At 36.4% G+C, this 27556-nt stretch overlaps 1 protein-coding gene across 3 annotated transcripts; it reads left to right on the forward strand.

Moving 5' to 3' along the window:
• LOC105837024 (TNF receptor-associated factor 4) lies at window positions 1–27287 on the forward strand. Of its 3 annotated transcripts, XM_012681480.3 has the most exons (7): window positions 1–1828; window positions 9363–9536; window positions 23919–24023; window positions 24115–24276; window positions 24557–24874; window positions 25392–25652; window positions 26146–26499. In XM_012681480.3, exons 2-7 carry the CDS (start codon window positions 9363–9365, stop codon window positions 26497–26499), a joined length of 1374 nt encoding a protein of 457 aa, XP_012536934.1. In that variant the 5' UTR covers window positions 1–1828. The 3 variants fall into 3 exon arrangements, with proteins under 3 accessions (XP_012536934.1, XP_012536938.1, XP_028048364.1); XM_012681484.3 differs by lacking the exon at window positions 9363–9536 and having other exon boundaries at window positions 2–1828; XM_028192563.2 differs by lacking the exon at window positions 1–1828 and having other exon boundaries at window positions 26146–27287.
• Window positions 27288–27556: the final 269 nt, after the last annotated feature.

Here is a 27556-nt window from a genome sequence, read left to right on the forward strand (position 1 = left end):
GTGAAAGGAAGCGGTTTCTTTTCAACACGCATGTTTCTCCCAATTCTGTTTCTATGTACTTAGCGAGTTCTCGGTGTCCCTTTTTTTCGATGATGTCGTTGTACAGTAAAATAATATATTATTAAATTATTAATTATTATATATACACACACATATATATATATAAGAGTCTATTTTAATTTTTCATTTATTAAAAGAAGCGAAAAAAGTTTTTTCTGAGCAATTATGATACAATTTTGGAAAAAATATTCAAATCCATATTAATTCTTCGAATAAGTTAATTTAAATCGTCAATATATTTAATTTTTTCGATGCTGAATGTAATTATCTGAGAGGGAATAATTCTTTCCACTGAAAGAATTCGAAGAGCGGCGCACGTTTTTCGGAGGATTCTCCCGCGGCTATCACGCACAGTTCTCCATTCTGTTTCTATGTAAAGTTCTCTATACCTCTTTTTTTCGATGATGTCATTGTAGAGTAAAACAATATATTAATAAATTATTAATTGTGATGTATATATATATATATATTTGTATTATAATATTTATTAAATAATTAAATTAATTACTTATTTAATTTTAATATTAATTAATTCATTAATTGTAATTCATATATTTTTATTTATTTTAATATAAACACGAAAGAGAGAAAGAGAGGTTTCTTCTGTAACTATGTTACAATTTAGAGAAGAATGTCGAAATTCATATTAACTCTTCAAATCAATTAATTCCAGTAATCTCAACATAATTGATTTTTTCTTTTTCAATGATAAACGTTATTTTGTGAAAGGAAACGATTCTTTCCGCCGAGGGAATCCGATAGAGCGGCGCGCGCTTTTCGAAAGATTCACCCGCGGCTATCACGCGGTGCGGCTCTCCACAGTTCTGTTTCTAGGCACACTTGGCGAGTTCTCACTCCCCTCTTCTTCTTTCTCCGCGGCGTGGTGTCGTCGTCGTTTCCCTTCTGGCGAAGGGGCTTTTGTATCGCCTCTCTGTCTCTGGCACTTCCTGTGTTCCGCCACAACACGTTCACCTGTCTACCCTGCCACCTGCCTCCGTTGGTTACTTTAGGTACATACGTACGTATATTACCTACATGTATGTACGCCGTCGTCGCGCCGCGCCGCCGAGCGTGATATCCCGGGGGACCTTAGTTTCGCCTAAGCGCGCGGTGGGGTCGCGATCTCGCGTGCACGTATTATACGTACACGTCGCATGGTGCACGTACGTACGTATAACGTATAACGCGAGGTAATGCTACCGCACGCGATTGTGCAGTCGACTTTACGCTGTCGCGCGAGCGAGCTCTCTTTCCTCGTCGTCGTCGTCGTCATTCCGATAAGCAGGGACGAGGGCCGGACGATAGATAGACGAACCAGGTTCGACGAACTCCGGCGCGACATCGCTTCCCCCGGGCAGTCTCGCGGGGATCAGTCATCCTCGCGGCACTCGCCGGTATTTCGTAAGTAAACGAAGCTCCTCCGATCCGCGCCGAATCAGATTGAGCGATCTCGGAGGTGAGCATCGCGGACAGTTTGATATAAATGCGAAGAGTAAGAGGCGAGGCTGATGTATGTGTAAGTTCAAGGGGATGAAAAATGAATTTGGGATAAACTTGTTTCTAAGTGCAATCGAAAAGAGACTTTGGAAGCAAGATATACGACCCGGTGATCACTGCGAGAACTTCGTGATTACGCTTGACGATTTGCAATATCCAACCAATTGGCTGTTGTATTGTTAGAGAGCTATCAGTATTCGTACATCTCGTCTGCTTCTGGTTCTACAACGCGAATGCATCAGCCTATAATGTCAACCGGATATCCGAAACGGTAAGTTTGTAATCAGACACGATTTCATGACTAAAGACGTTATGTATAGAGTTACCAAAGTACTGAACCTACTTTAGAAGGACATATCCTACAATTTGATTTAAAATAAGAATAAAGTAATTTAATATGTTTTAAATGGAGGAAATGTATTGAAAAAAGAGAAATGAAGGAAATATATCATTAATATGTTGTAATAAAGTCATTTGTATAATTAATAATTTTAGTTTTACAAATTTTAATCGTATTCGTTCTCCTTTCGTTACTGTGACATTGAATAGCTCTACAATAAGAAAAAAAGCTGTTAATTTTATTAAATATTTTTCTTATTTTATTTTAATTAAATTTTTTCAGTTTAAGTATTTATGCATTAAACGTAAATACATAAAATACTTCGACTTAGGCATTTATATATTCAACTAAAATATACACATATAAATTTCTTTTCTCAATATAATTATGTATAATAAAATTTATAAAATTTGATTGACGATAAGATATGAAAGAAACTATTTATTAATTTTTTGGTAATATTATACATTTTTTATTTGTTAATTTAAAATAATGTTTGTTTTTAACAGTAAGTAATGTTTTTAGTTTTTAGAGAGTCAGCAAATTTTATATGTGTCATAAATCGATGAATTTATCTTAAAAAATTAGGACTGTGTAAAGGAATCAAAATTGGATAACTTTTAATTAGAAATCTAAGTTTTCCAAAGTAATTCTGAACCAGTTTTTCAATATATGGAATTTGTTTTTGTACCATCTTTGCTTGTGCTTATTATTCGTACATCCAAAATCTTACGAAAGCAACAAGTCGAAAGTCACCGATAAATAATCCATATTTTTTCGCGTAAAGTATATTTCAAAAAATGCGCCAGAGTTTTATTCGTCGTTGCAATTCGTTTGCATTAAACGTGAAGATTGTCAATTCAAACATTTTTTATAAATTTAATTTGTAAGCTAATATAGTTCTTAAAAAATAAAGTTAATAGGAAAATAAGAAATTACGATTATTTCATTCGTATATAATCCAAGTTCCATACGTTTAAAAGCTAGTACTGAGTCAGAATTACTTCGGAGAACATAAGTCCCTAATCAAAAAGTTATTTTATTCTAATCCTTCTATACGCTTTTTAAATTTGGTAATTATTTGAATCATTCTGTACATAAGTTTATGTCTTACACTTGATGTTTATGTCTAATACTTGAGCTACTCTAATGGCTTTTCGGCCCTCGAGGAAGAACAAAAATAACAAACTTTCGTGAATGAAGTGTTTAAATGTTCATATGTTTTTGCGATTGTTGATTATTATTACGAAGCTAGATTTAAATTTTTTCAACAATTTTATCAGTTTTTTAATTTTATCTAAGGACCGGTTGTTTCAACTTCTTGGTAAACTTACCTATCAGGTAACCACACATGTGTTCTTTATTTTGTTCTTAAATAAATAAAGGCACACATATTTATCTGATAGATAAGTTTACCAAGAAATTGGAACAACTGGCCTTAAGTAAAATATAAATTGTCACCATTGTTTAAAAAAACATTGGGTTCGTTTTCAGATGCGTATCTGTCGTATCTTACGTATGTATTTCATCTGGCTCTGACTCATCACTGCCCATCCAAGCTTCACCGTCCATTTTACTAAATTCTTAGAATAATTATTTTTTAATCAATTTCAAAAATCAAAATAATTCGTGATGATGACTATGGCCATACTACATCATAATGCAAATTATTCGAGTTATGTAAACGAAATAAGTCAGTCAAAAGAGACATAAACTCTAATAGGCAGTGAAAATAATAACAGCAAAAATATTAAACTCTTGATAACTTTTCGAAACATTAGACAGTATATAATAAATATAAAAGAAAAGTACTCAGATCAAGTCTCAAATAGTTTATTAATGGGTTTGTATAGAAAGGTATAATAATCAGGAGAGACTATTTTTTATTATGTTCTGGCTCTAACAGATAGTCACCAGATGTGCAGTTTTATCTGTACATTTAAAAGATATAGCTACGTAATTATATTATCTAAAGCCATTCTAATGATTTTTCCGGCTCTCTAAAGATAGTCCAAATGTTCGTTCGATAATTAGTTCTTAAATTAGTTTTCCTTTAACATTTTCCATCGTCTCTCGAGCGAGCCTTTGGTAAACGAAGAGCCGCGACGTTTGGTATTTTCGCGCGGTCGACTTCGTGAAGCATTAGCTTTCCCTTATCTGCGCGTCGACCAGTATACGCGGCATCGTGCGTATACGCGCGCGCGTGCAGAAATGGCGTCTTTTACGCGCTCGTATGTGTGCCCGAGGTTCGCTTCTCCTGGCACGCGTCAGGAGCGACCGTACTTATGCAATTAATCGCACGGTCCACCCGTGCTCGTGACGAGGAACTGCCAGGTGATTCCGCGACGCATTTCGAGGTATCGTGTCGTCGCGAACACAGAACCCGGTGATCCAGCTACTGTTTCGATTCATTCGACTGTACCGCGCCTCGTGCCACTCCGCACGTGTACGCACGTACATACTTACGTAGAAGCGAAAGAATGAGCGAGTGCACACCCGATCGCGGTATTCTGCCGATCGAATTGGGCGATCGTAATGTGCCGCGCTTCGGTGCAGCTGCCGTCGCCGTCCGACACGTTCTGGAAGTTGCCGACAGCTGCGCGTACCATCGATTGCGCTCCACCGCTCTGCTCCAATTTCCTGGCTTTAAAATCATTTGATTAGAAGACACGAAATATCTTCGGCGCATATGTCGTGGTAGAACGAAAAAAATAGAAGAATAGGTTAAACCGACGGGATGACTTATATCTCCTGCGAGAAAGATATAAATCTCATTTTCAGATTCATCGATATCGCGTTTTTATGTCTTGAGTTTTCGATTAATCTCAACTTCAGAAGATTAGTTATCTAAACAGAGTTTAGATAGAAAAATGGAATCTTTTTTTTTTAAATAGATATTGTGTACAATCTCGATATAAACTATTTGTATTGATTTATATAAAATGTAATTTTTAATCTGTTAATCTTCGTTTTTTTCTTATAATGTCCATAACAGCAAGAGTTACAGTTGTGGGAGTTTTTTGAAAATAATATCGCAATTGAAACGAAGACAAATTACTCAACTCAAGGTCCAAGATAAGAGCGAATTATATGTCGAAGATTTTACATTATTTTGAAGAATTCACTAACTTGTCTAGTAGATGTACGAAACGCTGCGAAACTTGCCTTTCACTTAGCCGTTTTGCGACATGAGTCTTCCATTGCGCTTCCATTCTAGCTATACTAACATCGATTACGCAAGCGCAAATAATCGTAAGTGACCATGGAGCTGGGCCACATGCGAAAATAGGTCAGGAATACAGTTTATTTTCTCGATTTTTTTGTTATAAAAGAAAATATAAAATTATTTTTCTCGTAATCTATCGCAAATTACGCAACTCAGCAAAATATTTAAATGATAAAATCAGATAAAACTGTTTAAATCGATCATGTTATTATTTAGTATTCAGCAAGTAATCATGACGGTACAAAAATTGGATTCGATTGAATGATTCATATGTATCTATGCGTTATAACGAAAGCAAAATTGAATTACGACACTAAAAAGAAACATGCGTCATGTGCTTTACGATGTTACTAGTAATTCACGATTCAGATATAAAAGATATTGTGAATTGAAAATTATTGAATGTAATATCGCTTCGTCTGTTCTTATTGTAAAGATGTGTCGTGTAACATACATTACAGATGCTACAAGAGAGCAGATGTGTGGGCAGGGTAGGAAGTTTAGTTTTACAGAAGAGGCAGCTGATGCGAACACAGATGCAGGCAGATCTCTTCGTCTCGGAAAGGATGCTTTTTTTCTCGCGGTGGTGGCGGTTTGCTTTCGAAACAAAGTTAAGATGCGGGTTTTTCTACGGTATAAAATAAATCATCACAGTATATCACGGTATAAAATAAATTACAAGTATCATAGAAGAGATAATTTTATTAAATGTAATAAATTAATCTATATTAATCAATGTGAAGAAAATACGATTGTACTCGAAATTTCCAAATAGTCTTTTCATAAATATTAATAAATATAATTACCAACTTTGTTGAAAAATCTATCGTCATTATTTGACTAGGGATCGGTTGTTCCAGCTTCTTAATAAATTTACCTATCAGATAAATGTTCTGTTTTTATTTATTTAAGAAAAAAATGAAGATAGACACATGCTCACCTGATAGATAAGTTTACCAAAAAGTTGGAACAACCGGCCCTAGATCCATTATTGTATATCAAAAGGAATGAAGTACGGATTAAAATACAGTCGGGACACAGTGACTAGTGAGAGGAAAAGAAGCCTGATTAGAAACCTCGTAAACTGCTTGTTGAGCAATTACATGTTCACATTTATTACATTGGTGCAATAAATGTAATAAACATACTCACTAAGACTCATTTATTATTCTAATGAACATTTATGATTTGCCTCCGAGATAAAGAAAGAAAGGCACGAAAGGAATGTGAAACACGTGTGTCTAAAGAATGAAGTCCATTAAAGGACATTTTAATCCCTGATACGTGCCTAGGCCATCTTCTGACCTTCCGTTGCTATGTCGGAATATAGCTTCCAGCTGCGTTCACGAATATACTGCGAAGGAGTATAAAAATCCGTAAAGAAATCAGTATGCCGAGGCAGGAATTAGGCGGCGTACAGCCGACGCAAAAGGCGCAGGAGGCGCCGGAGGAAAGCTGCCGGTCACCGAGCAAGAAAGGGAGAAAGAGAGAGAGAGAAAGAGAAAGATATAGAAAGAGGTTCGCAGCTGCTGTGACAGCTGCACACTTCCCAACACTCCCCGAACGTTCCGTTCCTATCCTCCGCATGTGCTCGATCCCTCCCATCATCTTGCCAGGTGCTCCTCGTATCGTCGGCGCACGCTTCGACAAGGCACACCTTTGTATCATATGCCATGCCTCGTCTGGCCACGAAACGCGAAGACCCGTACGAAAAACCCTACCTCGAAAGAGAAAACTCTCTGTTCGGATGAGGATTGGGTCGCCGATCGTGCAGATTGCTTGCGCACATTCACACTCCACCTGCAGTCCACGTGATCGAGGGACAGATGCACGTGGCGCGAAATACAAGCGCATGATCGGTGAAAGATTCAATAATATATATATTATTAACTTTATCAATTAAGAATGTTTATTTTAAATATTACCGATAAAATAATATTGGAAGTTTGTATATTGCTTTTTACATTATTATGTAGTTAACTCGAATAGTTCAGTTCGACATATGTGTGACCGCAAAAGGTTGAAGAGCTATCAACCTCTCATGGTATTTAAAAGTACAGACAATTGTTCTACTAACAATAAGTAATGTATGCTCTTATAACTCTTTTATCTCGTAAAAATTTCTCGATAATGCGAAGGTTAGATCTTATTCATAAATAACAAGATTTTACATTGTTTATACATATTTTACTATCATTTTGTTCCTTTAATTATAATCTATGTCATCTGTCAATTATAACTTTTACATCATAAAGATCCATTCTTAGAGAGAGATTAACGTCTAAAAAAAAAAGGTACAAATTCATCAATTATTTTATTTACACATGCATCTCCGTATCTTCTTAAACGAAGATATTAAACGATAGGGGAGTATAATAGCTATAATATTAATCGTTACGCTCCAAAGCGATTTGAGGAGCGACGATGATGACGAACGCTCAGCGAGCGAGGCGCGTGCACACCTAGATATTTACTCGGCCGCCGAACGGCTTATTCGACTGGTAAATTCATGGTGAAGCCGCTGATCCACGGGCGGATCGCTTTCGCGATTGTCAAAAGAAGATTTGGAATGGCCAGTCGCTGGTCAAGAGAACCAGAGCGTCTCTCCCTCGCCGATCATCGGTGGGGAGAAGGTCGAAGAAGGCCGCAGCTGGGTTAGATCCGGTCCGCGCACAGTTGAATGCACGGTGTGCATACCGGGCGGCAATATAGGTCCGGCGCGATGTCGTTATTCTCCCACCCTTTCTCCTCTCTCTCCCTCTCAACCTCCGCTCGCTACTCCGCAAACCTGCAGTTGGCAACACGTCGTTGGCAACTGTCTCTTTCTCTCTCTCCTTACCTTTCCAATCGTGCCGTCGATATAGAGCTCTTTGTCTCCGAAAGGGTCATTCTGGTATCGGGACGGAAATCGGGCTCTTCTCTAAGGCTTTCTTCGCACGCTGATCAATTTCTTTATGCTCGCGAAATTGCACAATATCGCCGCAAAAATTTCTCTTTAATAATCGGAAAGTGGAAGGAAGATATTTAGACTTGCCCCTTTGTAATAAAATTAAGAGCAAAACGTCTTAATTACCAACGAACGATCCAGGCAAACATTTTGAAAGCCAGTCTTTGCAGGATTGTGCAGGATCGTACCTGTTCGCCACCTGAGAAGGAGAGAAAGAAGGAAAGAGAGAGAGAGCGTATTCCTGTTTTATATGCACATGCTCCTTCATTCACAACCTGTCTCTCCCTCCTTTCCCGATGGTGTTCTCTCAGTTATCATGTTTCCCCTAGTTATCCTCTCTCAAAACAAAAGTCTATTCTTGCGGGGGCAGATTAGTCTAAAGACCGGTTTGGTCAACATGTTTTAGCGTTCTTAATCTTAATCAACCCTTTTTATCTCTTTCCACTTTCTAAAGATAAAATCTTAAATTAATCAATCAGATAATGTTAGTTTATCAACGTTGATAAAATCGTCTACAAAACTTCAGACTATATTGAATTACAATTTACAAAACAGGTCGCTCGTTCGTGATCGCCTTCGTCATTCATTTCTTCAAGTTCCCACACTCTTTTCGGAGAGATTTCAGGAAGTTACGGGGGATAATGACTGCGGATAAAACGAGAAACTGTGAAACTACACTACTTCGCGTGATCGCATCATGCATCCTTCGCAGAGCCAGTCTCCCGGTCGCTCCAACGGCTCTTCTGGCTCGCGACCGATTCTTCCCCCTTCTCCTCCTACTCCTCCTCCTCCTCCTTCTTCTCCACCGCCTCTTCCTCTTCCTCCTCCACCATCGGCATAACCACCACTACTACTACCGTCCTCGTCGTCCCCATCGACACCATGATGGGGTCCAGACTCCAGAGGAGCTAGTCACAGCTTGCGTGTCAGTCCATCAGAGAGCTCGGTCCTGCGCGTTACCGAGCCCACTCTGTGGAACCTATTACAGCCTACTTGAGTAGGTTCGTGTTTGGCAGGTTTCTCGAGGTTTACTTGGAGTCGAGTCAGGTCGGATTGTATTGTACGGACGGGCAACTTCCTGTTGAGTGTCACGACACTCGAATCGTCTCGAGTCACGAGACTTCTCGAGAAACGATCGCGAGTACGAAGTGCGAACCACTTGAGTCCGTGGGAACGCGATTTAAATAGGACGACCATGTCTCTCTTTCGCGAGCCGCAAAATTGAATGGTACCAGCAACGGACCCGTGTCATCTCGGTTGCGCGAGTGACGTTAGTGCCTTTAACTTTGAAGATGGTGCGCGGTCTGTCGCAGTGGACCAAGACCCTGAGCTTCCCGGCGAGGGTGTCACCACAGAGACCCGCCAAGGAGTCCAAGGTTTTCCACGTAAGCCCTAGTGCTAGCCCCACGTCGCCGCCCAGCCCGATCAACGACACCATGGACAAAGCGCCTATAATTACCGACGAGGTTTGGCATATTTCTTTTCATTTTATTTTTTTGTTTTTGTTTTTTTTTCTCGTTTTCCATTTAGCTTTTCATTAACCACCTGCAAAGTTAATGCTGTTGACAAGATAACGATGCTTTTTTAACTTGAAATAACCAACATATATTTTACAAACAATATATATACGTAAAGGATATTCACACGTATGTCTTTATTTTGTTAAACGAAATTTCGTTTTTTTGTTACGATCGTTTTCGCGATGACAATAATGTAAATCGCGCCTGGAGAAAGAAAAAGAGAAATCCACCGTTAAATACACGAGCGGAAACGGCGATTTTCGATATATCAAAGCCATTTCCGGCGAGGACACCGAGAATAAGTTTGCGGTGATTACGCTGGAACCGTTGACTTCTCAAGATGCGTTGCGCGAGATTCCGCGCCGAGAGAACGGTTCTTCTTGACAGCCCCAGCGTTTCGATATTGTCGCCAGATGTTGCGCTAACTCGGCGACGACGACAACGACGACGACGATGACGATGACAACAACGACGACGACGACGACGACGACGACGACGACGGGGCTCGGGTTTTTCTTCGCGCCCGTATGATTCGTGGAATTTCGTGCGTGAGCGCCCGGTACCGTCTCACTGGAATAAAATGCCGGGCACGACCGGCGGGCAGCGGAAGCGTGGGAACCGAGCGTAACAGATGGCCTCGACCGCTTCCGAAGTCGTTCGACCTCTCCTCCTCCCGTTGCACGACTCCTTCCCTATCGCCGCGGACGATATCGTCGTCTCGTCGTTTGCGAACGAACGGCGGTGACGCGAAATACTCGGTTAAAAGGACCCGGGTATTTTATAATTGACTTACTCACCGCAATTTCCGGACTCTGAAAAGAATACGTTAAATTGGAGTTAACTGATGTTAGCAAACAGAGCCCCAATAAAGTGACTGATGGGAATTTCTGAGACTTTACAGTTCGAACTTTATCTTTGAACTCTTGTTTCTATTTCAACTTACTTTCGATCTTTTTCTAATTCTAAAAATTAGAAGAAGGCAAAGAAAAAATTTCACTGGGATTAAAGTCAATTTACATTGACAGGAATGGGACATCAGACTTTTAGAATTAGAAAAAGATTAAAGGTAAGCTAAATTAAAATGACAGTTAATTTACATTGATACAAGTAATTGTTATTCATATAAAAAGTTTCTAGGCTCTAATTAGAGAGATTAATTTTTATATGATAATTATTTCATTTATTCTTGTCTAAAACACTGAAACGATCATACGTTTATAATTTTCCAGTTAAGTGAGTCTATCAAAGTTTGAAGTTACAATTTCTATGGTCAGAGGAAAACAAAATTTCAAATGCGTCTATGAGATTTTCCATCGGCAAAAATTCCGCTCATAATTATTTCATCGAATTCTAAACGGAGCACGCTGTTTCTTCTTTCCCTGTCATGTGAAATATATGAACAGAAGATACAAGCGTTGTATAACGCAGATTAGCGAATTCAATGGAGCTATTAGAAAGTGGGAAGATGCATCTTTTCGTCCTAGTGAGAAGTTTCTTAAACCGATACCCAGTGAGAAACGATAATGAATTCGACATCAGTTTGACGTCGAATCGACATCGAAATGATGATTTCGACGTCGAATCGATGTCGATTCGATGATTTCGACGTCGAATCGATGTCGATTCGATGTACTATTTCTCACTGGGTATGCGTCGATCAGTGGATCTCGCTTCGTTCAGCTGCGAACTCAACGTTTCAAGTACTAGTGAGAGCGCGCACATCCGCAATCGTCACGACCTTTTGTGGTTCCCCTCGTGTCATCCTCCGCTGCTCAGGGAATGCGAGAATGCGAGATAACACGGGACGACGGTTACGTTTAGTCCAACAAGCGGCAATTACGGTGTGTTATATTAAAAGCTCTCGGCTTCTCTCTTTCTCTTTCTCTCTCGTCCCTTTCTTCTCACGGCGACGGCGACGTCAACGGTGGCGTTCCTCGGTTGGTCTACGCCGGAAGTGGCGCGGCTTCGCGTACGCGCGCGCGTTCTCCTCCTCTTCCTCGCGCATTGTTCTTCGTCGCGCATTCCACGACGATGAACTCTCCGCCGTTCGAGTGAACGAGAACGTTACGCTCCGCGGCATGGGCGCAGCCCGCTGCTGCGAAGGGAAGCCGCGCGAGAACCTCGTTCGTTTGCGCATATCCTATATCGCAAGTATACGGCTAAAACTAACGTAAACAATTATTATCTGTCGCGACACACATAGGTATTCTTGTCTCCCTTTATATTCCCGACTTATCTCTTTTTGAGGCGATACATATAATTATTCAAAAATCCCGCGTGCATAGATGCACGTGAAGAAACATTGAAGTAAAAATCTTCATGGATTTTTCTTCACGAACCTAGCTTTGTATGATCGTATATTGCTTGAAAATCTTCGCTATGTATATTGAAGGAGAGATATGTAAAGAATTGGAATTTTTATTTAGAAAAAAGAAAAAAGGGACTATTTCTTTTAAAGAAGTTGAATAACAAAATATATACAGGACGTGTAGAAAAATAATAGGATAAATAGAATTATAATATATATAGAAGTAAAAAAAGATTAGATTTTATAAAAAATACTTAAAATATTTACATTATTATGAGGTTTTTGTTGTCTTCGACCTTAACTTTTATGATTATACATAGTTTTCGATTTAGAGTTTATATCATTGTAGCAGCTTAAATTGTCGTCGTTTCTTATTAGCGGCTAATGAAAGCCTAAGTAAGGCAGAAACGTGTTCCACAAAGTGTTATATAACTCAGAATACTTACCATATTATGTAACTTAGTAATACATACATTTTATTATTATGTATTTATGACAACCGTTTTATATTTGCTCGTCCTTGGTCTTATAATTAATTTGTTAATCCTTACGATAACGAGTTGGATTTAGATGTATGTTGAATTTTTTTTTTTCCAGAAAAATATAAGAATTTAAAATGTATCATGGATTATATCATTTGCGTTTGTCATTACATTAAACTTTTTATACATATTACATAAACTTTTTATACATATTACATAAGTATACGTTTCTCAAAGTCGATCTTTCATAACTGAAGATCGTAAGCTTCATTTGATTCATGTTTATATACATTCATAATGATTGCTGACAAACAGGTACTCGAAAAGATCTCGGTGGTTTATCTTCCGAGAGAGGCGAACAATTAAAAATTTATTAGATTTGAACTTGGATTTTTGGCACAGAAAGCAGACCCATAATATAACTTTTATCACATTGATCACCATACGTACACACATAAAATTCTAAATTATTAAATAAAATTCTAAATTATAAATAATTTAATATATTTTTGAGAAATTTGTAAAAATTGAAAAAGTAAATACTTAATCTTACGAATTGTGTTTATTACATTTTGAAGCATAATAAGTCAACAATTTGCAAAGTAATAGTATTAATATAGTTGCCATAAGTATTCGGAACACGAAGGGGGGGAATTAAAAGAAAACGATTTTATATCATAATTTTATAACGTTTGAGTAGCAAATCATTTTTGTCATCTTGATATTATCTGATTGCGGATTCGGCCGTTTTTGGGAACGAGGAGTGCGGTGAGATCAACGCACGTCGCGTCGTATGTTAATTTTCGACCATTCGCCAAGGTCGTGCGCTCGGCACCGAAAAGAGATGGTCATTCGAATGGAGCGCGAGTTCGCAACAGTCGATTCGTGGGAATGTCTTGATTCTGCCAAGGAGAACGTGAGGTCTCTCTAAGAACTAATTTTTAATCACTTATATTGTCGACGAGTAGAAACACATTAAAAACTTTGATAAACGGACTGAGAATACTGCATGGGAAAAAAATTGTTTCATGCCGCAAAGTTGTAGCTTGTTACGCAAGTTTAATATTTATAATTAAGCAGATTTGATAGTATAGAAAATTATAATTGCTTTCAGACATCATTTCTTTGTTATACCATAAAATTTACTTAAATCTAAATGTTGAAAATTGAATAATGGGCTGTAGCTTTGTTGTCTTTTTTTTCCCCCGTGCTTATTATTTTATATCAATTCATTTTAACAATTAAAGAAATTAAAAATCTAATTAAACTGCTTGTAATATTTCGATCGGAAAGAATACAACCAAGACGCAGTAAGCATTATGATGTAAAATCGCTTTCTCTTAATTCTTTCGCGTCCCGAATACTTACGGCAATCTTATTATTACTTCGCAAATTGTTGATTGCTAATAAGTTTAATGCGTTTGCATTACGCGACTCGAAGAAACAATGCGGAATAATCGCGTGAATATCACATTACGATTCGCCCATTGCATTACAATCGCGGTTACTCTCTTGGTCTAGATTCTCCGATTCGTCGGGGTTAAGGCGGAAATGAAAAATCATGCTGCACAAAATTACGTCGATCGGTCGTTTATGATGGTAACGACACTGAATGTTGAATATTGAACATTCGACGCTGCAAGGTACAAAGGATAAGTGGAACATGCGAAGATCGATTGTCCGTTACTTTACCGTAACGTCATGCTTACCTGCCACGTGGTGCCTAGTATTCTAATCGCGGTCCTAACACAACGTAAAAAAAAAAAAACGATCTCGAGGAGCAGGAAACAATGGACGACTTAGTAGAGCAGAAATTTCAGGCGTTATATTTATTATTATTAATAACTCCGTCTTTTTTTTTTTAATATGCCTCTCGATCACTCTGATATAATTTTACGTCTTCACGCTACGATGCATTCGAAACGCTCTGATTTATTCTTCGTTTTATATCCAATTTATATTATTTTGAGCGTGCGACAAGATGTAGCTGTAGATTCTTCGATTTCTTTACGTGTGTCACTGTTTCTTCTTTTTCTTTTAGCGCATTCTACTCTGGAAGCGTTTGATGTAATATAAACTATTTGAGTGCAATCTCGAAAGAGAGAGAAGGTAGGCCTGTCTCCTACACTTCTTTTCCGTTTATATCTCACCGCTAACGGCTGAGCTGGTTGCGTTAGGTTCCTCGACCTTGCCGGTCGTGCAGGTTTCAACTTGTAAGCACCTCGACGAGCGTGTTCGCGCACGCGTTTACACGCCGGATGCATTTGTATACGAATGATACGAAGGTTGATCGCATCTTACAATTCCTTTTTTTGAACCGACGCGCTTTTCGAGAAAATTAATTCGAACAAATAAATCTAGTGATCAATCTCTAGAAATCAATACAGAGAAAGAAAAAAAAGAGAGAAAGTATTAGTTATTGTAAGAATCGTCGTTTTTCTTCTTATAAAAAAAACTTTATTTCACAAATTTTTACAATTATTACTTATAACTACGTGATTCTGAGTACTACGTACTGTGAACTATTAACTGAGAGAACTGACTCTGTCGTCGAAGGGTGCCCTATTTATATGGGTAGAATGACGTATTATGTTTACTAGAAAAAAAAGGGAAATTCCATACACTCAGAGGAGAACAATGTAAAGTACTTCTTAAAAACAGAATAATGGAAAATATACATTAGGAGTATATCTCTAATCCTCTGTAAGTGCATTCCGTAGATGATAAGTAGTTTTATGCTTAATAACAATATATCTTAATTCTGTCTAAGTGCATTCCTAAAATACGTGGACGATGCTCACACCTCCCTCCTTATAAAGAAATTTGAGGTTTATTCAAATTTTGGTTCGGACTAATCGTTTAATTGCTGGTTCTAGTTCATTATTAACATGTAGAGCATGAGGCGTGTAATGTACATGTTGCGTAGGTGCGCGATTTCCAAAGCTACACTGATTATAGCAATTTCCACACAGCTGTTTCAAAAGATAAATAATGCTTGAAAATAATCCGATTTTATAAAGAAATACAAACAGGACAGAGCCAAGGGCTATATATCCTGCCAATTGAAGATAATACATAAATTTTTCTTTCCATGTAATGGTTCTTTGATGTGTTGATATTCGTTCCGCTATGTTATCTAATTCTTCTAAAGTTTTGCCTAAAGTTTGCAATCGTTCCGGTTCAATATGAGTTTCTTTTATTAAGTCCATAGGTATATCTGTTAATTGATATTGAAAGAGTGTCTCATTAATTGATTTTTGATCTATTAAATGAATAGTCTTGTGTATTTCGATTTCGTCTACAGCTATATTGTCAGGTTTTAAAGTAGCTGTATTGGAAATTACTGTACAATCTGGTTCTAAATGAAGTATAAAATTTCGAAAGACTCGTGCGCTACGAGGTATTTTATCGGAACAAAGTACATGCACCAGCTCTTCTTTTGGAGCTATACCAATCCAATCCCGATTTGTATGGAGTTGGATCCATAAAGTGTTTTGAATTTGCATGTACTTAGTTGTACATTTTTCTGATTCGCATACAATTTATCTAGCTCGTTATTATAATAGGTCGCGTCGGTATCATCTAAAGTTCCAAATAATGTTTTGCTGACTTCACCTATAAAATTAAATAATCCGCGCTTGGTTCTATTTAACTTTTGAAATCCGGCTAAATATTGAACGTTCTCTACTTCGTTTTCTATTTCGCTTAGTTGATCTAATCGCTTAGTTATTCGTTTTTGGGAGGAACATATCCATTTCCTTTCACTAACACAATAATGGTTAAGTAAATCAGTATACGCTTTTTTAAGTATAGCAAAGTTTTTCTCTAAATCCGATAAATCATATCCTACTACAATCTTCCATTGTTCGTGGTATAATTTTACTTTATCTAAAGTTTCAAGGTAAATTACTTCACTATCATCTAGCTGAGCGATCTTGAACTTCTCTCTCTCTACATTGTCAGTAAGATGACCCTGGGGAATCAGGAGAAGAAGTATCGGAATGATTCGTATCAGATCCATTCCTATTGCCTGAAACGAAAGGTTTAATATCACTTCTGTGATATTGTTTAATTTCTCCGTTTTCTCTAATATGATATGTTATGAATTTGTCATGTCGAACAACAGGAAAAGGACCCTTCCATTGTGGCTCGAATGACTTGGCATTGAAATTCTTTACAAGAATCAACTCATTGCTTTCAATTGGTACGTAATTTTTGATAGGAATATTGGAATTTTGATAGTCGCGTATGCTCCTACGCGCTTCTTCCAATTTATTTTCGTGTTGAAGACGTAAGTCTTCAATTTGTTTTTGAAGGGTTACCCTTTCATCTTCTTCACTGAAGATGTGATTTGGTTCCCTACCGAATTGTAACTCGTAAGGCGTATAGCCTGTATTTTTATTAACTGTGCAATTGTATGTGAGCATTGCTTGGGGTAGTATCATATCCCATTGCTCTTGTTCGTTAATGTAATGTCTAATATATTCGGTTAGTATTAAGTGTGATCTCTCATTTTTTCCGTTCGATTGCGGGTGATAAACTGAAGTTAGTACGTGTTTTACATGCAATTTATCACAAAGTGTCTTAAATTCGTTAGAAGTAAATTCTAAAGCGTTATCGGAAAGTAGTTCTTTAGGTTTTCCGAAATATCTGAGCCAGGAGTACCACAAGGCTCTAATAATCGCGGCCGTAGATTTATCTACTAGAGGTTCTACGAGAATATATCGTGTCAGGTAGTCTTGGGTAACAAGGATATACCGGTTTCCTCTGTTTGTTATTTCAAACGGTCCCATGATATCGATGGATATTTTGTCATTTGGAGTTTGTGGGATATCAGGAGAAGAATAGATGTAAGGTTTTTGAGTACCTGGCTTGTTGAGTTGACATAATTCACACTTGTCAATGAATTCTTTGACGTCAACAGTTATGTTTGGCCAATTGTATTTTTGTCTAATCTTTTGAAGCGTCTTTTCTGTTGAATAATGACCGCCTAATATGCCGGAATGTGCATCCGATATAATTTCATTTTTATTTTTAATTTCTGGAAGATACTGAGAAACGTAAATGTATAATTTGTCTCCAAGATAATATTCGTCGATAACTGAAATCAATTTACTAACTTCCTTCTGATCGTGTATTATATTTAGATGATGATCGTTCTCAGTTAAAAAGTCATGTAGTTGAATACTTAATTGTCTGTGAGTTGCGTGAGGAGATACATAAACTTCGTTTTCTCTAGTAATTTCAGGAGGGGTTTCGATAAATAATATTGTTTTATTGGTTTGCCTACCGACTTGATTTCTTACTATTATTTGTTTATTCACTTTTGGTTTGGATGAGGATGGAATTGAGGGAGAAGATGATGGTCCCTTTTGTATTTCGTAATCGTTTTCAGGTAAGTATTCGTTCGTTGGAGTTGGTAGTGGAAACTTATCTTCAAACCATTGAGACGGTCGTTCTTCTATTATCGTCTTAGTTTTAGACTGCAAGTTGTACGTGTTAATTAAAGCGTCTATAGTGTTTCGTGTCTTGGTATTAATAGGTCCTATGAAATATAACGTCCATTTGTCAGGATCAGCATTTGTATCCTCAATGATTGGTGATATTAAAGTTAAGAGATTTTCCAAGGAGACAGATTTCGGATCAATATTTAACCATCCCGGAACTGGATCTTTGTTAAAAGCAATCTTAATTTCGCGTTTCTCTTTTATTATGTCTGATAATATGTGTTCGATATCTTCATCGGAAAGATAGGAGTCGATTGCATTTACTGGAATTCGTGACAGTCCGTCGGCGTTAGTATTAGTTTTTCCCGGTTTATAAACAATTTCGTAATCGAATTCTTCTAATTTAAGTCTCCATCTCATTAATCTGGAGTTAGGATCTTTCACGTTCATTAGCCAGACTAAAGGTTTATGGTCCGTTACGATTGTAAATTTTTTTCCGTATAAATATTGTCTAAAATGTTTTGTCGCCCATACAATTGCGAGTAATTCTTTTTCCGTAGTGCTATATCGAGTCTCTGCTTTATTAAGCGTTCTAGAGGCAAAAGCCAATGGCTTGTCTTTGCCTATTGTTCCTTGTGAGAGTATTGCCCCGATGGCCTCATTAGATGCGTCAGTGGTCAAAACAAACGGTCTGTTCCAGTCAGGATAAGATAATACAGGTTGCGTTATTAACTTGGATTTGAGAGATTCAAAAGAATGTTGTTGTTCGTTAGTCCATTGAAAGGTTGAGGATTTTTGGAGTAATCGTGTTAACGGTTTCGCTATCTTGGAAAAGTCTTTGATAAATTTACGGTAGTAACCGACTAGCCCAAGGAATTGTTTGATTTCTTTCGGATTTCTTGGTACTGGGTAAGTTTTTACCTTCTCGATTCGATTAGGGTTAGGTTGTATGCCTTGTTCCGAAATAACGTGCCCTAAATATTCAAGTTCCGGTTTGAGGTATTCGCACTTATCGGGTTGTAATTTTAGCCCGACCTGTCTAAGTCTTTCAAATAATATTCTTAAATTTTTGTTATGCTCTTCGATTGTTTTTCCATAAACTATTATGTCGTCTATATAAACTAAGCAATTATTACCAATTAATCCCTTTAAGCCCCGATTCATCATTCTTTGAAAGGTAGGAGGTGCATTTTTTAAACCGAAGGGCATTCGAGTGTATTCATAATGTCCGTTTGGAGTAGAAAAGGCTGTTTTCTGAATGTCTTTGGGATGCATGCCGATTTGATGGAAACCCGATGCCAGATCAAAAGCAGAAAAATATCGCGCATTACCTAACTGATCTAATATTTCGTCTATATTTGGAAGCGGATAAGCGTCTTGAATGGTCTTTTCATTAAGTTTTCTAAAATCTATTACTAATCTCCATTTGGGTTTACCAGAAGCATCCTGCTTTTTAGGTACAATCCAAAGGGGTGAATTATAAGGTGAATCTGATTCCTGTATAATTCCTTTTGCAAGCATGTCTTTAATCTGTTTCTTAATTTCCTCTTGGTGTATTGGAGGATAACGATATTGTTTTGTGTTAACAGGAATTTCGTCCGAGGTTTTAATTTCGTGTTCAATTAATTTAGTAAGAGGAAGAGGGTCTCCTGGTAAGGTAAAAATATCATGGAATTCCGTTATGATATCCCAGATCTCGCTGGAATGTTCTTGAATATGTGAAAGACGGGTATTTTCTTTCAATAGTTCTAAACGCGTGTTATCTAATATCTTTTCTGAAATGGGATAGATTGATGTCTCGTAAAAACTTTCAATGCCTTTTATCTCAGAATGTAAGTGTGACGGCAATATAGGTTTGTTAGAGTCATTCATTCTCGTGATCGCTCCAGTGTCATCTTTGAATATTACTAACACGTCTTGTTTTCTTTTCACGTTATCGGGATGCGGTTTATCGCACCTTTTAAATTCTTTTCCGCTTAGAATTAGTCGCTCGTTTGAAAATATAAAATTGTTTGCTGTGAGAAAATCAATACCTAGTATTCCCTGATGCTGTACTGGCGAATGATCATCTAATACATGAAATGTATGTTTTTTTTCAAATACCTCTACTACTACCGCGTATTTAGTTTTTATGGAGTGCGTAGTGACTCCAGATACAATTATTGCGTCTAACTTTGGTAAGTTATGATTTTCAATAAACATTTCATGTATTAAAGATATGTCTGAACCTGTATCTACTAAGAAAATAGTATCTTTGAAACCTGGAATCTTCAATTTAATTCTGGGTGCTCTGACGTACGTGCCGCCGGGTCCTTGGTAGACTTCTCGTCGTTGCTGTTGTTTAGGTCCTGATTGGCTGCATACAAATGATGCGATGCTCGGTCCGGTGGTTGATTGGGATGTTGGCGCTCGCGAAAATTTTGCTGTCCCTTTTGCAGGTGGAATGCCTTCGTTCTGCACTCCTTTTCTTCATGTCCACGCTTCTTACAATAGCTGCATTCCTTGGGTTGAAACCGTGTTTTTTCTTGAGAGAATCTTTTTGAAGATTCATAGCGTTGCATTCGCATTTTTCTTAGTCGGAGCTCTCCCTCGAAGGCTCTCGCTTTGGAGAATGCCTCGTTGAGCAGGCTGAACTCAAAACAATACAAATGATCACCAATCTCAGGTTTTACGTTGCGGCGAAACACTTCCACAGCTTTCTGCTGGTATAGCTGTTCCTGTACACAAATAGTTGCGATGCCAGTGCCCTGTGAATTTACTGCGTGAATGATTTCATCATGTATGCGAAGAAATCTATTTATGAATTTATCGATGGACTCGCTCTGACGTTGGATGCAGGTGTCTCTTTGCACCTCTAAAGCGGAGATATTCTGTGCTTTGCCGTAAAGATATCTCAGTTTTTCGTAAAACTGTGGAAAGTTTGGCGTAGTGTCTGTTCTAATTGAGTTTTTTGCTCTTCCCGTGAGTTTCTGTGCCACAATGCTACAGAGAAGCAGCTCATGTTGATCGACTGCTAATCGTTTTACTGCTGTTTGTATGTGGTTTATAAAGGTTTCCACATTATTTCCATCAAATTCCGGAATTAGTTGCATAACTTTATTGTAATTTTTTATAATGTTTTCAGGTTCAACAATCTCTTCTCTTGTTGTTTGCAATGGAATTTGATTCGCATGTCCGTTTATTTTAATTTCCGTTATTTGATTTTTGAGTTCTCTTATTGCGTCTGTCATTTCGAGCATTTTGTCGGTTAATATGTTGAAAGTGAGCGTTTGCTCGCGGTTAGGATTCTGTGCGCGCGACATTGGAGCGGTAACGAAAATTCTTGACTCTAGAATATTGCTACCCTCGCTTGATTCCGTTTCAGAGGCAATTATTTCTCTTACCCCTCTGTACTCTGTCCACGCCAGTCTGTCCCCGTTGAGTTCGATACAGCAGGATAATCTTCGGGTCCTCCTCGGAGGTAACTAGTGCAACTAGTATATTGTCCTCGAAGTAAAAGCACTTTTCACTATTTGCTAATTATCCCGCACCGCTGCCACCAATTGTAAGAATCGTCGTTTTTCTTCTTATAAAAAAAACTTTATTTCACAAATTTTTACAATTATTACTTATAACTACGTGATTCTGAGTACTACGTACTGTGAACTATTAACTGAGAGAACTGACTCTGTCGTCGAAGGGTGCCCTATTTATATGGGTAGAATGACGTATTATGTTTACTAGAAAAAAAAGGGAAATTCCATACACTCAGAGGAGAACAATGTAAAGTACTTCTTAAAAACAGAATAATGGAAAATATACATTAGGAGTATATCTCTAATCCTCTGTAAGTGCATTCCGTAGATGATAAGTAGTTTTATGCTTAATAACAATATATCTTAATTCTGTCTAAGTGCATTCCTAAAATACGTGGACGATGCTCACATTATTAGCATGACCTAGTAAACACAGAACATTGCGGCAATTTTGTAATATTGCTGTAATGTTGTTACAATGTTGTAATATTGCCGCAATGTTGCTGCTATTTTTGCTTCTGTGTTTGCTGGATTTTATCAATTGTTTTTCTTTAATCATCTATTAAGGATGTATCGGACATTCAATCTTAGACAAAAGTGCATGAAATTTGAAATACTTAAATATCTACGCCTAACGCATAGTAAATCTAGATATAAGAAACTTGAACGATAGTTGGAGTCTTATTTTTACTTTTACAAAGGTATTTTTCACGTATTTGCGATTTTTTTCACTTATGAGTTTAAACTTTTGACAGTAAAAATGCACAATTATCTCAAGTTATATTTTATTTCTTTAAAACGGTGTAGTGAAGACAATTGAAACTTGGCAGATATTTTCATCTATTCATATACTAGATGTACAAAAAAATTAAAAACACTAGTACTATTTCTTCTATATTTTCTTAGCTGTTTCATCCGTCAAGATCGTCTTTTTCCATAAGATAGAAAAGGATACCATGTAAAATCGGTGAAAATTAAAATAATTATAACCCAGCAACCATTTAGTGGACGCGTTTTCAATTTTTTGCAGTACATTAGGGAAACTAAAAGAATAATTTCACAAATTTTTAGCAACTTTGTACCATTTTGAACTTCAGTCCGATACATCCTTAATTTAACAGGACTGAAATATTTTAGTAATCCTCTATGTGTGTATTTATTTTCTAATAATTTTCTAAATAACTAAATAATAAATAATACACTAAATTACTAAAACATATTCGAAATAGCAAATTGTCGAATTATATTTATATGTATATATTTATATTGTAATGAACTATGTATCCTAGACAGCACGATATTTTTGACAAAACTATTCATAAATATCTATTGTTAATTTAAAAAAAAAAAATGTAAATATTTTATAGATATTTTATATACTTGAAGAAAAAATTATAAAATCCGTATTCAACATGTGACTAAAATATGAACTAAATTTTTATACAATATTTTTTATAAAGAATAAATATTTATATAATATTTTATATATATTTTATACACATTTTCAATATTTTTCTGATATTTAGGATAAATTCTTATGATTTGTTTTCAATCTAAGATTACACAAATTATTATAAAATATTCAAATAATTATTATAAATATTTTGTAAATCTTTTATAAATATTGTATGGTCTGTTTGAAATTTTTTTACATATTATTTCAATTGTAAAAAATATTTGTTACTCTAATGATATTGAAAAACAAAGATTTTACATATATTGATCTAATAATATTGAAAATAGTTGAGTTTTCGTCGAAATAAATTTGGAAACAGGATTGTGTACATTACTGGTGCAAATCGCTCGAGCAATGTGACAATGAATTTTTGAAGTATTCCTGAGTTTAACCACCCACGTGGTTCTCCGCATGAGGCATCTCCCACAGCGCAGCAGCATCTCAATATATTAGGCACTTTGCTATTACGAAAAATAGCCTAGCTAACAGTGGCATCTTCAAAAATAATTTACCGGTTATTAGAGGCCAAATACACAGTGCAATTTAAATAAATTGCACGATCAAAACGGTTCAAAATAGATAGCTTCCGGTTGAAAATTCAAGTGGAATTGTCCTTAAATGACCGATAAGCTAAAGTAATTCGAGTTAATTTACAATACGGTTTCTGCAAGTAACAATGTTACACGTTATGTTCCTTTATCAAATAAAGAGAACGTCAATTCTGTGGGTTTTAACATAAGGTTTGTTTTTTATTCCTGCACTGCTGCACTGGTGCAATAAGATAAAATAAGACAAATATATTTTTTCTCATTCTAACTTATTGCACTAGTGCAGCAGTGCAGGAATAAAAAACAAACCTATATTTTATGAGTAAAAATTAAAATACTGCAAATATTTCTCGGAAAAAGATCAGAAGACCAGAAGAAGCGTGGTAACGGAACTTCGTTAAAAAATACCCCGGGGAATTACGGATTTTAATTCATTTATAATCCAAACGTTTACGTTTTGGATTACGGTATACGCGCATCGACAGTTTCACGTTTCATGTTTCATGTTTTGACAAACGGCGAGCAGACGAGACAGCAAATAATATCTTCCTCGTCTTCTTGATCTTTTCCAGAACTTCCAAGACACGGAGGCTGAGAAGGCAATAATGGGCTCCATCGTATACTGCATACATCACAAGGACGGCTGCAAATGGTCGGACGAGCTGAGGAAGTTGAAGGTAAAAGTTGTTATATAAAAGTTATGTAAAAAAAGTGCTCGATGTTGCAGAATAAACCCGACTAAATTTGATTTTTGCTTTTATCTTGCAGGCGCACCTGAACACGTGTAAACACGATGCAGTTCCTTGCGGCAATAAATGCGGAGCGATGATTCCTCGCGTACTAATGGAGGATCATCTGAAGTATACCTGCGCCCAGCGCAGAGCCCGTTGCGACTTTTGTGCCAAAGAATTTACCGGACACACTTTAGAGGTATAACACGAAATTCCGACACGTGCGAGAGTTAATGAGACCCCAAGTCTTCACCTTCCAATACCAATTAGAAATAATCTTATCTACTTTTTCTTTTTTTTAATTATTTTCTTTTTTTCTTTTTTCTCCATTTATTTTTGCACAAAATACACAAATTCTGTTTAGCAGTTTTATTACTTCTGTAAAAATAAAAAAACTTAAAAATTCGTTACTTTTACCTTCAAGATTCCTTCAAACATTGTTAATTCCAGAAAGCAATTGTAATATTCAATGTTTGTAGAAACACACGGGGACTTGCGGTTACGAGCCTCTTTATTGCGAAAACAAGTGTGGCATGAAGGTGCAGAGGCGACACCTCGGCCAACATAAACTGGGAGAGTGCGCCAAGAGACTAGTCGCCTGTCGTTACTGTAACAAAGAATTCGTTTTCGATACGCTTGGCGCTCACCACGCGAAATGCGGTCGATTCCCAGTTGCATGTCCTCATCGTTGCGAAACCGCGGTGCTGCCCCGCGAGGATCTCGAGGTTCATCTGAAGGATCATTGCACCACGCATCTACTTTCCTGTACGTTCAAGGACGCCGGTTGCCGCTTCAAGGTATTATTTTTTCGCACGTTAGCTTATATCCGCTGTATAAAAGATAAATAAATTAAAACGTATTGAAACAGGTTTCCTTCTACGAAATAAAATGCCGATGTTTGGAATAAGAGATTGATTTTGACTCTTCATTCATCTTTTTATATGTACATCAAATATCCTAGCATCTGTCGCTAAAGTTAACTAAATGTTTAATATGACAAAAATATTTGCTTAACATATTTTAATTTTGTACACAAATTTAATTTTTTCTTCGAAAATTTACGCTTTTTTGTCAATACAAATAAATGAATAAAATATAATAGCCGAAAGAATAGAAATAAAAGAAATCGATCGATAGCATTAAATAATTCATATTATTAAATAAAACTGTAATTTTGAATACTCGTAATTTTGGAAAATCGATTCTATCAAATTATTTATAATTTATTTGTTACTATCTTTTTAAACGAGAGGTTCCTTTCACCTATTATTTTCGGGGGAAAAAAACGATTACGCCACGATCTTTCTGTAACAGGGTAATAGGTTCTCGCTGGATAAGCATCTGGAAGAATCCGCAAAGATGCATTTAAGTCTCATGTGTAGCCTGGTGACAAAGCAGCAACATCAAATAACCAGCTTAAAATCGGCGATTAGCAAGTTATCGTTAAATTACACGGGCACACTTATATGGAAAATTACAGATTATGCTGCCAAAATGTCTGAAGCAAAAGCAAAGGAAGGAATGGAGCTCATCAGTCCACCTTTTTATACTAGTCAATATGGATATAAATTACAGGTGTGTAAATTGAATATTGTATAAGTCGATGGTCAAATTTAATTGCAACTTTCAGCCAGTTTTTTTGCACGTCGACTATTCCTGCTGTACCTTAACAATGAGTCATTCTATAACAAAATCGTATGTTGCAAATTCTTCAAGTGGCTATAATAAATATAATAACTTATTAATAATTTTATATAATACATGATGTGATACGCAATGAATTTTTCGCGTAATTAATCGTATCGTTCTACATATAGTACATGTAAAAGTAAATTATATATTTAACATCAGAATTCAGTACAATTAGCAAGACAATTTTAAATATAGTGTTACAAGAGAAATATATATAAATTATATAAGGTATACACAAATAAATAAAGATATACATAATTAATGAAATTTAGTTATTTGATTTAATTTGTTTTTAGAGTAATTTGTTATTCAAATAGTTAAAACTAGGAAATTACATACTAAATTTTAATTTACTAAGAATCGTTCAATTTTACAGGCTTCCATTTTCTTAAACGGAAATGGGACTGGGGAAGGCAGTCACATTTCGATATACATAAAAATCCTACCCGGTGAATATGATGCGCTTCTGCGATGGCCATTCTCGCACAGTGTGTCGTTCACGATGTTCGATCAGACAGTTATCGCGGAAAAGGCCTGCAACATCGTGGAGAGCTTCATACCAGACCCAACCTGGAAGAACTTTCAGCGACCAAGTCGCGAGCCTGACTCTCTCGGTTTCGGCTTTCCGAGATTCGTCTCCCACGAGATGGTGAAGAAACGACATTTCGTCAAAGATGATACAATGTTTATTCGAGTTAAAGTGGATCCTAGTAAAATTGTAGCGGTCTAAGGGAACGCGCTTAACGATATTCTGAAGAAACGTTAGGTTTCTGGAAACGGACTTTGTGATATTTTCGAGTACTCGCTTGAGCGGGACGTACGGTACTTATGTCGTTTTAAATAATGCACGGTAGTTGAAATTAAAATTGGACATATATCAAGAAATTACGTCGTCGCCCATCTGTAGTTCTCATTCATTAACTCGCGTTATTGCAAATATTTGCCTATAATTGTAATAATAATTAATTTATTAATGCTGCCAAATGTGTAATGCACCAGAATGCATTTAACTCTTTTAATTTCCTAATTATTCATACCTCTCTTAAGAGATTTTATCATCGTCTAATTTCTTCTGTGACATGTAATCGAAGCATGTAAAAACTTAATATTAATTACTATACTTACTGTTATACGTTTTGTAAGAATTTTCGCCATCTTTTTAATAACGTTCATGCACAAAATTATATGTAATATATTTTTTAAATCTAATAAACGAGAGCGAAACGCCTCGATTTTCTAAGGAGTGGCCTTACAATCGCGCAATTACTTTTAAGGAGAAAAAAATCAAAGATTCTTAAAGAACTTGTGTGTACTATAAGCTTAGCAATTGTAAATATAAATGCGGAATGCCATACGATAATGGACAACGAATAAGAGCAATCGAAACAGATTCACCGATGTAAATACGCACTTATTATATATAATAAGAGTGAGAAAATGTGATCGATATATGCTAGTGAATGTATGTAACTTTTGAAAATGAGCTGGCTAATAAAAATGTTATATAATATTCACATATAAAATATTTCTTGTATTTTATTTCCTGCATTATTTTCTATTTTATACGCGATGGACTGAATATTGAATAATAAAACAAAGTGATATATGTATCGATATTCGACAACAGGAAAAATACAATTTGAGGGAATAATTCTACACAATAAAATAAAATTAAAACAATAAAATTACGATTAGATTTAGTTTTTTAATTATAAATGTTTAAACATTTATGTAAAAAGTACATGAATGTTTAAATATAATTAAAAAACAAAGCCTATCAAAATTTT

This window comes from Monomorium pharaonis, chromosome 2, assembly GCF_013373865.1.
Source record: "Monomorium pharaonis isolate MP-MQ-018 chromosome 2, ASM1337386v2, whole genome shotgun sequence".
Taxonomy (NCBI): domain Eukaryota; kingdom Metazoa; phylum Arthropoda; class Insecta; order Hymenoptera; family Formicidae; genus Monomorium; species Monomorium pharaonis.